Below are 11,167 nucleotides of genomic sequence, written 5' to 3' on the forward strand. Positions count from 1 at the left end.
CCTGGAGTGGCTTGGCATTCCCTTCTCCAGGGCATCTTCCCGACCTAGGGATTGAACCCAGGTATCCTGTATTGCAGCAGATTCTTTACCATCTGAGCCACCAGGGGAAATCAGTCTGTAATTCAATTGAACTTCAAATCTATTTCTGCTGTGGCTTCTGAATCCTTCCAGTTAGTTACTTATAACCTGGACAACAAAGCATTTAAAGATACTCAAATTGTTCTATGACCTCAACTCTAGAGCCTTGTCAGACTTTCTTTGCCACTGGAAAAGGTCAGTGAAAGAAAAGACTAATTTGACACTTCTTTCAGCCCTGTTACTGGCACTGGGCTCCCTTTTCTTAAAAGATAATGTCTTTCATCTCCCACTGCCCTTGCTGACCTGACTGTCATTGGACACTGCGTCCTAACAAAGGCACCTGTACTAACATATGGAGCTCAGAATGGACCCTCTCCACTCCTTCTCAGTAGGTGCCAGGTGGACAAGTTAAGGAACTTCTTTTTAAAAAATTTAATAAATCAGGTCTGGGTCTAATCAACATTCAAATGCACTAATCAAGCATCTTAGCAAGAGGCAGCCTTTTATGCAACAGTAACATTTTGAGGGTATCTATGTATCTACTGTGGGCCAGGCCCTTCGCTGCAGCCTTTACCTGTAACCAGCTAATCTTCATGGCAAGCCTATGAGGTATTACCTTCTCTGTGTCTGGCAAATTTCACGCTGGGGTGAATGCCTCACTCCGGGATGGGGGAAGGGGGGAGGTGGGAGGTTGGGCGGGGTGGGGGGCGGGTAGAAATCGCAGGAATGCTGCAGAGCTAGCTAGTGTCCCAGCCAGGTGTGTCTGAACCAGGGTCCAATCGGCCCATGTTTTGGACGCATCCTATGTTCACCTGTGTATCAGAAACCCGTGGCGTTCTCAGTGGGTCTTATTTATTCTCCAAATATCTCTAGGAAATACTAGCCCAGGCTGCCCTGGATTTTTTATTATCCAAATATCTAGTTTGGGCTAGAAAACTATTCCCCAAATACCTAATCCTGGGCTAGTATTTTCTAGCCCTGGAGTGGGTCCTGCTGCCAAGGACGAGTGAGCACCGGAGGTGCTGCCAGCGGCCAGGGCAGGGCAGCAATGGGCAAAGTGTGATCTCCGCCACCAGGGAGGGAAGCCCAGGGAGGAGACCTCTGCTGATGCTCCTGACAACGATGCCAACGTTACTGTCTCTGCGGCGGGCCCTTAACGCGCTCTGCCTCCCGTGATCACAACCATCCTGCGGCTCTCATTAGTCGTATTTTACAGATGAGATCCAAGACAGAAATTTCAGCCCCTGCTCACGGCCACCCACCTGACCCACGGGGCTCCGGAACCCCTCCCCGCGGCCGCTCAGGGTCCCTGGGTGACCCACGTAGCCCCCCTCTCGCTCCTCCCAGGGGAGGCCCCCTTTCTGGATCCCTTCTCCGCCCCTCTGCGCCCCCCGCCGCCGGTCCGGGACGTTCCCCAGGCTCCGGGGCTCCGGTGTCCGCTGCCCGCTGTCCCCGCCTCGGCGGCGGCCGCCACGGCCCCACTTACGCCGATCGCGGAGCAGGACGCCCGCAGATCGCAAGGCCGCAGCCATGTTTGCGCCGACTGAAAGCCCGGCCCGGGACCGGGGTTCCTCCGGCGGCAGCACAACCAAGAACCCGCCCCGCCAACCGCCTAGCCGCGGAGCCCAGCACCAACCAGCCACTCAGCCCCACCGGTGCGGCAACGCCCGGCTACCGGCTGGACGCCCTCTCATTGGCTGTCGGGTGGGGAGGGGGCGGGGTCAGGCGGAGACACGCCCCTCTGTCCGGCGGTTCCCAAAGCAAAGGCCACTGCCTGCTGAATTCCAAGTGATGCGTTCTGAGCTTTAGTGGTGTTCGACCTTTTCTGACCCCATGGACCGTGGCCTACCAGGCTCCTCTGTCCATGGGATTCTCCAGGCAAGAATACTGGAGTGGGTTGCTATGTCCTCCTCCAGGGGCTCTTCCTGACCCAGGGATCGAACCCATTTCTCTTACCTCCCCTGCATTGCAGGCGGGTTTTTTGGTAGTTTTTTTTTTTTTTTTTTAAACCCACTGGTGCCACCTGGGAAGCCCCAAGAAAGGGCCCAGGACTGTGCTATTGGCATCTTCCACCCCAACCACCAAAATGCTGTTCCGGTCGCCCTGAAAGAATCGGCCTGGTTGCAAGCACCCATCTAACCAAGGCAGGAACTGCAGGAAAGAACTTTCTTGACATTTCCATTACTATTGGTTACATAGGACAATGCCTCAGTGCTCCAGTTTTGTTGCCTAGTTGCAGCACAACTAGGCAGACCCTGTTTTATTTTGCTTTGAGAGAAGAAATTATTTTATGTCAGACACTCATGACAGAATTATTAAGTTCCTCTGAGTATCTCTTTGCAGCAGAGTTTGACAGCTGGGAACCAGAAAGCAAACCTTATGCTGCTAACATAGGAGCATTAGGAAAAGTGAAGGCCAGTCTGGCAAACGCATTTTTTTGGAGGGCTGGGACGGTGAGGTTCGTCAGTATCATGTCTGCTGACCTTTGCAAGGTGATTGCCAGGCCCCAAACCTGCCCACGAAACAGGTGCCCCCCTCATTTCTAGCCCTTCCTACATTGCCACACCTCTGCCCACCCTTCCAGTTCTTACCTTCAGTACATCTCCAAGTACAAGATCAACCTTTGGAACAGAAAGGTGTCACATACTATTCTTTCATTCACTGAACAAGTATTGAGCACCTACTGTGTGCAATGGGGAAACAGCAGTGAAGAGAACAGACAAGGGTCTTACATGGGGATATAGGGGAGAGACAGAAAACAATCACAATATGCAGTATTTGGGGTAATGATGAGGGTTAGAAAGAATGAAGGGAGATGGGGGAGGGGAGCCTAGTGCGATTGAAACAGATGGGTCAGAGAAGTCCTCACTGACACTTAGGCAGAGACCTGAAGAAGTAAGGGGGCAAGCCATGTGGAACATTACAGGAAGATGGAGTCTAGATCGAGTGGAAAACCAGTTTTCTGTAGCTAAAATGTATGCTTTTGATTGAATTAGTTTATTCTTAAAGATAGTCCTTTTTATGGTTTCAAGCTCAGTGTAAAATGTCAAATTAAGCGGATTGCCTTTCATACTATGTATATAATCTTTGAATCAAGAAGGAGATGTTCACTGAGAAGTGGACACTGCTTTCCTATATGCTTGGCTAACTTTCCATTCTTAGGACAAAAATTACATGAGTTTAGTTTGGCCTTTTGGAGAAGGAAATGATAACTCACTGCAGTATTCTTGCCTGGAGAATTCCATGGACAGAGGAGTCTGGAGGGCTACAGTCCATGGGATAGCAAAGAGTCGGACATGACTGAATGACTAACACACTTTAGTTTGCCCTTTAAAGAGGTGATCTTGGACTTCCTTGGTGGTCCAGTGGCTGAGACTCCACTTTCCCAATACAGAGAGCCTGGGTTTGATCCCTGGTCAAGGACTTAGATCCCACACGCTTCAACTAAAGATCCCGCATGCTCCAATGAAGACTGATTGCATTCCACAACTAAGACCCAGCACAGCCAAGTATTAATAAATAAGTAAATATTTTTAAAGACTTTTTTTTCTTAAATTTATTCTTTTTTTTTTAAATTTTATTAAGGTGGTTTTTGTAGATAATATACTCTTCTACCTAAAGTGAAGTGAAGTGAATTCGCTCAGTCGTGTCTGACTCTTTGCGACCCCATAGACTGTAGCCTACCAGGCTCCTCTGTCCATGGGATTTTCCAGGCAATAGTACTGGAGTGGATTGCCATTTGCTTCTCCAGGGGATCTTCCCAACCCAGGGCTCAAATCCAGGTCTCCCACATTGTAGACAGATGCTTTACCGTCTAAGCCACCAGAGAAGTCAACCTAAAGACTTCTACCTAAAGTCTAAACCTATTGCTTTTAAATCAACTACACAAAAAGTCTCTACATTTTGAAATGCTGTGCTAGAGAAAGTATGAACAAGGCCAGAGAGCTAGAAAAGTTCAAGGGTTTTTAACAGTTCAGCTACTTCTGGGAGGCTCTGGATAAGTCACTTCTCCATCCCTGGTACTGGGCCCCACCTGCTCAGTGAAGATAAGGAGGGCCTTCTGGCCCCTCCCAGGGAAATGCCAATGATTAGTGACAAGGCATAAAGGTGCCAAATCTCACATAATCAACACTGGGGCGAGTTCAATTTGTGTCTTGCCAGAAATAAGAAAGGAGCTAGCAAAACATGCTTTATTAAGTGTATCAACATAATAACATTTTTTAAAAAATGAATGCACCATTTCATACATTTTCCTCACATCTTATATTTTTATTTTTACTGACTTTTAAAAAAACTCATTCAAAATTATGTTCATGTATAAACCCCCCCGATACACATATTAAGACTCATAGGTTACAAATGGAAACAGAACTTGATTATTTTTCCCCAAAGACAACTTCATGACATTTGTTATTTCTAATCTATGGCTTATTTCTTATAAACATCAAATATAACAGCTTTTCAGTGAGCAAATTTTTATGTTCTTTTGAAATGAAAGCAGATAAAATATGCTTTGTATGTGTCCTTTTCAAAACTGATTGGAAAATACAACCCTTACATCAGAAACTGTGAATTCTAAATATGGGTTTACTAAGGAATCCAGAAAATCTTTAAAAGGCTAAATGAACTTAAAAAACTATATGAGATTTTTATATATTATGTATATATTTCTATGTATATATACATGTATGTATGTATATATAAATGCATTTTTCTGGTTTAAATATCTGTAGCAAAATAATAACCACTTTCCTTAACAAACAGAAGGCACAGTCTCTGGGCAACTCAGATAAGCAGCACCCCCATCACATGGAGAGAGGGCTTGTCTGAGCTCAGGTGACTTAATTAGTGAAGAAAGCATTCTCTTGTCACAGCCAACACTCAAGAGTTCAGCCTGTGGTCCTAAATAAAATGAATTTGTTGGTTTCAGCTCAATGCTTCAACGCAGAAGGGGGCGGAAGGAGATCCCCTAATTCATTATTTGCCATGACTGGCACCTCCAGGCTGCACAGACTAAATTTAGACTACTCAATTCTGTCTCCTTAATCAGAAAAACAACAGGGCGAGGGAGGGATGGTCTTAAATGTAGGGAGAAAGAGTGGCTTCGTGAGGCAGACAAATGGTGAGCTCTAATAATTACTCAGGGAAAGCTGATCAATGGTCCCCACGACTGTTTTCCAGCAAAGAGGCCGCCAAAGTCTAGGCCAATGGAATATGCACTGACTGCCCCCTTAACCACACAGAGCCTCAGAATCAAGCCCACTCGTGATGATGGGTTTCTTAGCTCATCTGCACATTTTGATGGAGCGTCTACGATGAGCCAAGCATTGTATCAGACACTGTGAAGGATAGAAAGTAAACTGCACCCTCAGCGTTGACATGTACACCGCCACGGGTGGGGTGGACAGCTGGTGGGGGCTGCTGTGTGGTCAGCGTGCTCAGCTCAGGGCTCTGTGATGACCTGGAGGGCTGTAACTGGGGCCAGGGTGGGAGGGAGGCTCAAGCGAGAGGATGCATATACACGTGTGTGTGTGAGCGCTAAGTCGCTTCAGTCGTGTCCGACTCTCTGCGACCCCATGGACTATAGCCACCAGGCTCCTCTGTTCATGGGAGTCTCCAGGCAAGAAGACTGGAGTGGCTTGCCATGGCCTCCTCCAGGGGATCTTCCCGACCCAGGGATCGAGCCCAGGTCTTTTATGTCTCCTGCGCTGGCAGATGGGTGCTTTATCACTAGCGCCACCTGGGAAACCCAGATATGTATATTACATATAGCTGATCCACACTGCTGTATAACAGAAGGTAACACACCATTGTAAAGCCGTTATACTCCAATTTAAAACATAAATTAAAAAAGTAAACTGTACTCCCAAGCAGCTTATTCATTTATGAAAGAAATATGTATAGAGGGCGCACTACCTACGTCAGGCACGCGGTGGGCATAGCAATGAACTGGGCTGTCTCTACTTTCACGCAACTTACATTCTAGAAGGCAAGGCAGACAATAAACAAAAGATACGTGCCACAATATCAGCTATGACTAGGAACCGTGAGGAAAAATAAAGGGGGCGAAGGAATGGAGGGAGGGGGTGCTGTGGGACACGGCTTCTCTAAAGGTGGTGGTTGGGGGGGGGGCCGGTGAGGAGTGAAGGACGCTGTCTGTGGAAGGGCTTTGTGAGCAGAGAATCAGAAAGTGCTGGGATACATTGAGGCTTTTGTTCATTCCATGGGGCTGCTGGAACAGAATACCACAGAGCAGGGGGCTCAAGACCACAGAAATGTACTGCATTCTCGTCTGGGGCTAGAAGTTCAAGTCCAGGTCAACAGGGCCATGCTTCCTCTGCAGTCTGTTCTCCTGAACCCTTTCCTGTCTCTTCCTAGCTTCTGGCAGCCCTTGACGCTCCTGGCCTTGCAGCTGCCTCGCTCTGATCTCTGCCTCTGTCTTCACAAGGTCTTTTCTCAGTGCATCTCTTTCCCATAACCATCTTCCCTCTAGAAGGACACTGCTCGTACAACCGAGTCCAGTATTCTTGTTGGAAAATCCCATGCACAGAGGAACCTGGTGGGCTACAGTCCACAGGGTTGCAAAAAGTCAGGACTGAGCGACTAAACCACCACCACCACCATATTGGATAAAGAGCCCACCCGACTGACCTCATCTGAATTTGGCTACACTTGCAAAGAACCTCTGTTAATAAGGTCACATTTCCAAGTACCAGACAGGAGGATTTTAATATACAGGGGAAGGGGGTAATTTTTGGGAGGCAGGGGACACAGTTCACCCCATAAGAAGGACTTGAGGGACAGTAAAGGAAACTGCATGTCTTGAGCAGAGTTTGTGGGGTGGAGGGCAAGGAATTTTGGCTGATTAGACTGATGTTGAAGCTGAAACTCCAATACTTTGGCCACCTGATGCGAAGAGCTGACTCATTTGAAAAGACCCTGATGCTGGGAAAGATAGAAGGTGGGAGGAGAAGGGGACAACAGAGGATGAGATGGCTGGATGGCATCACCGACTCAATGGACATGGGTGGGTGGGCTACGGGAGTTGGTGATGGACAGGGAGGCCTGGCATGCTGTGGTTCATGGGGTCACAAAGAGTCGGACAAGACTGAGTGACTGAACTGAACTGAGGAGATGAAAGACTTCATCTTTTGAACAGATCTCCCTCTAACAGAGTAATCCATGCTTTGAGTTCAAAACATTCACTTTGCCTGCAGTGTAGAGAGAAACGTAGGGCTCTTATGCCAGTTGTAAGGCATGTATCGGATGACTAAGTTCATTTCCTCCGTGGGGTTCTAGTTTTTGTTTATTTATTTATTTGAGATCATATTGGGCAAGAGTGTTTTTCTCTGAGATCACTGCCCCCGGGGCGCTGGGAGGGTCCCTCCACCCCTTCTGGCCTGCCTCTGCCAGGATCCCAGGGTCCCACCAGTCTTAGATGCGGTTTGCGTTTATTTCTCGGCTTGGCAGTCCTGCTCCTTGCAGATACATTCAAACCAAGGCAGCTGACTTTTTCCAGCAAGCTCTCATTCCCTGTCAGAGCCCTGTGCAGAAGGCAGTTTTCCTGGTCTTCCTGTGCTCCTTGGGGCCAGTTTTCTAGATTTCACAGAAAAGCCAGCCTTCCAAGGGCCCCCTTCACGCAGGGATGGGTCTAGCCCTTCCTCCATCGTCCTGTCTAGGTGTGGCCTGGGCATTCCAGAAGACGCGTATATGATGTGTTCACTTTGTGAAAATTCATAGTGTTGCACACTTATATGTGTGCTCTTTTTTTGTATATTTTAGTGACGTGAAAGTCGCTCAGTCATGTCCGACTCTTTTGCGACCTCATGGACTATACAGTCCAAGGAATTCTCCAGGCCAGAATACTGGAGGGGGTAGCCTTTCCCTTCTCCAGGGGATCTTTCCAACCCAGGGATCGAACCCAGGTCTCCCGCATTGCAGATGGATTCTTTACCAGCTGAGCCACAAGGGAAGCCCAAGAATACTGGAGTGGGTAGTCTATCCCTTCTCCAGCGGATCTTCCTAACCCAGGAGTCGAACCGGGTCTCCTGCATTGTAGGCAGATTCTTTACCTGCTGAGCTACCAGGGAAGCCCTTTTTTGGTAAATTTTAGTACAACTTTAAAAAAGACCCCAAGTGCCTTTATCTGGGTTCAATTCTCCCTCTAACTCTCGTACCTAACCCAACAGCTCTGGCTTGGAGACCCTCTCTATTTCTTCGTCCCCAGTTCTGATGCCTAGAGGTATTCCTTTCACTCAGCTAAGAGGAGAATGTGTGTGGAATTAATATCTTTATCCAGTAAAGTTACCTGTTTATAGTTGGGGAGGAAGAAGCGAGTAGAAGTTTCCCTGATTAAAGTGAATAATGAGGGTTTCCCTGGTTTCCCTCCTCCCTAGGAGGTTCCAGGTTGGCAGCAGCAGGTACCCCTGGACATGGGGATGAAAGAGAGAGATGCTAGACTGAGACAGATTAAGGGAACTAGACGCTTCACCCTCCACCCCTTTCCCTCCACAGGAGATGGGAAGAGTCTGCAGTCCAACCAGCGCAAGAGGAGGTCTCCAAGGATGTTGACATCAAGGACTCACACCCAACAGCTTAGGCAGCTCACCCTACAGGAGGGCTCACATCTTTCCCAACACACTTTAAAAGCATTTTACCTCCTATTTGGAATTCTCAGTAGAAAAACAAGTATCATTTGACATCTGAGAAAAGTCTCCAGGACAACAACATGTTTGGCAGCAGGGACTGGTTTTGAGGAAAACAATTTTTCCATGGACCTGGGGTGGGGGTTGGGGGTGGTTTGGGGATGATTCAAGAGCAGCGATGGGTAGCAGCTGTAAATACAGATGAAGCATCACTCACTCCCCTGCCACTCACCTCCTGCTGTGTAGCCCGGCTCCTATCAGGCCACTGACCGGTACAAGTCCACGGCCCAGGGGTTGGGGACCCCTGCTTTAAGAGGAGAGACAGAGACCCAAACACACAGAAGAAAACGTGGAGGAAACAGGCATGATACAGGAAGAAGAAAACTTGGATAAAAGACCATAAAGATGGAACTTGCTGAGACCAGGGTAAAAAAAAAATTTTTTTTTTTTTTTTTAATATTTTACTATGCTAACGGAGACAAAAAACTCAATAGGTGGTTTGAGGAAAAGTTGAAGAAAACGTTCAGAAAATAGCAAGCAAAAAGAAAAAAAATACAAGGTAAAAGGATTTAAAAGGAGGTCTGCTACGTGAATAATAGCAGTTATGGAAAAAAACAAGAGGGAACGCTTTCTAAAAAACAATGGAAACTTTTTCACAAAGGAAAGCCATGACTTTCTGAATTTAAAAAGCCTATCAACTTCCCAACAGAATGGGAGAACAGTCCCAAGAAATATCATCATATTTCAGAACATGGGGACAAACTTCTAGAACAGACAGGTCTTATGTAGAAGACCAAGGATGAGAATGGGAATTCTACACAGCAACACTGGGAACTAGAATGGTAACACTGAAAGCCAGGGCTGCAAAATCCTGAGGGAAAAATGCTTTCTAATCCACGATTTTATACGGAGACTATTCCAGACTCATGGAGTCTCTGGCTCCTGCATTGGCAGGTGGATTCTTCACCACTAGCACCACCTGGGAAGCCTGTAGCATGCATGCATGGTTTCAGTGTGAAGATAAGTTAAAAACACTTTTTAGATAGACAAGTTCTCAGTGAACTGACATTTCATGCACCCTTTCTCAGGAAATTACTGGAGGATGTGCTCCATCAAAATGAGGAAGTAAACCAAGAAACAGGGAAATGTGGGAAACAGGATGTCCAATAGAGAAGAAAGATGACGGGGTTCTCTGGGTGGCAGTCAAAGAAGACCCCAGGATGACAAATGTGTTTCAAGAGTCCAGTGCGGCTGGTTCGGACTACAGCAGATAAGCTCTAAGGGAAGCTTCTGATGGGCACCTGATGTGCCTTGAGTACCTCTGGGGACTGAATTCATGACGAAAAATAAGATGACCGTTCGTTACATGTTAGTCGCTCAGTCGTGTCCGACTATGACCCCATGGACTGTATAGCCCGCCAGGCTACTCCATCCATGGGATTTTTCAGGCAAGAATGCTGGAGTGGGTTGCCATTTCTTTCTCCGGGGGACCTTCCCAACCCAGGGATCGAATCCGGGTCTCGCACATTGCAGGCAGACTCTTACCATCTGAGCCACCAGGAAAGCCTGACTGTTCATTACGGGGGGAAAAGTTGGCCAGGAAAGCATTAGTAATATACAACATGGTCAACCAAAGTAGTGATTTCGCTAAGCTGGAAGGACGGAGAGATGAGAAGGGGGCACATGAACGTGGGGCAGGGAAAGGAAAAAGCAAAATCTTCATGGAGGAGCAAGAGACAATGTCTAAAACCAAAAAATGTAGACCTGTTTTTTTAGTAACATGGAGGTAAATGCCTGAAGAAGCTAAAACTTTTGAACATCTCCATTTCTGTGAGCCAGAGTACTAGAATGGATTAAATACAAACTCAATTTTGATGCCAGAAACCAGAATCTCTGAGCTGCAGAGTATACCAATGTTTTTTCAGAGCTAACACTCTTCACCTAATCATTAGTAACAATCCAGGAGGTAGAAGGAAACTTTTCAGCATAAGAAACTGAATCATTTAATTGACTGGCAATTACCAAATACTCCTGGAGAATGAAATGGTAACCCACTCAGCATTCTGGCCTGGAGAAGCCCAGGACAGGAGAGCCTGGCGGGCTACAGTCCACGGGGTCACAAAGAATTGCACAAGATGGAGCACTCGGAGCAGAGCATACCAAATACTATGAATCACAGCACTTGTACCTGGTAACATCTTTTTCCCTTAGGAGGACTGAATGAAATAATATGACGCTAAGTTTAAAATCATTCAAGCTTTGGAGTTTAAACTTCATTCTGTCACTTTTAACCATGCATCTTCAGGAATGATTTTTAACCTTTCTCAGCCATTATCTCAGGAATAATAAGTGCTATTATTAGAGGGCTATAAATTTATATAAATCATCACAGGCTATTGTGGGGGTTAAGGCACGTGACAGTACATGGCTGACACGAAGCAGTA

The 11,167-nt window shown here is 46.9% G+C and overlaps 1 protein-coding gene across 1 annotated transcript in view; it reads right to left on the reverse strand.

Annotated features, from left to right (window-relative positions):
• FECH (ferrochelatase) overlaps positions 1-1,658 on the reverse strand; it is a 34,838-nt gene extending 33,180 nt beyond the window's left edge. The window contains 1 exon segment of the mRNA NM_174054.2: positions 1,565-1,658. Coding sequence (NP_776479.1) covers positions 1,565-1,610 — 46 coding nt within the window. The 5' untranslated portion in view covers positions 1,611-1,658.
• Positions 1,659-11,167: the final 9,509 nt, after the last annotated feature.

The sequence above is a fragment of the Bos taurus genome, chromosome 24 (genome assembly GCF_002263795.3).
Source record: "Bos taurus isolate L1 Dominette 01449 registration number 42190680 breed Hereford chromosome 24, ARS-UCD2.0, whole genome shotgun sequence".
Taxonomy (NCBI): domain Eukaryota; kingdom Metazoa; phylum Chordata; class Mammalia; order Artiodactyla; family Bovidae; genus Bos; species Bos taurus.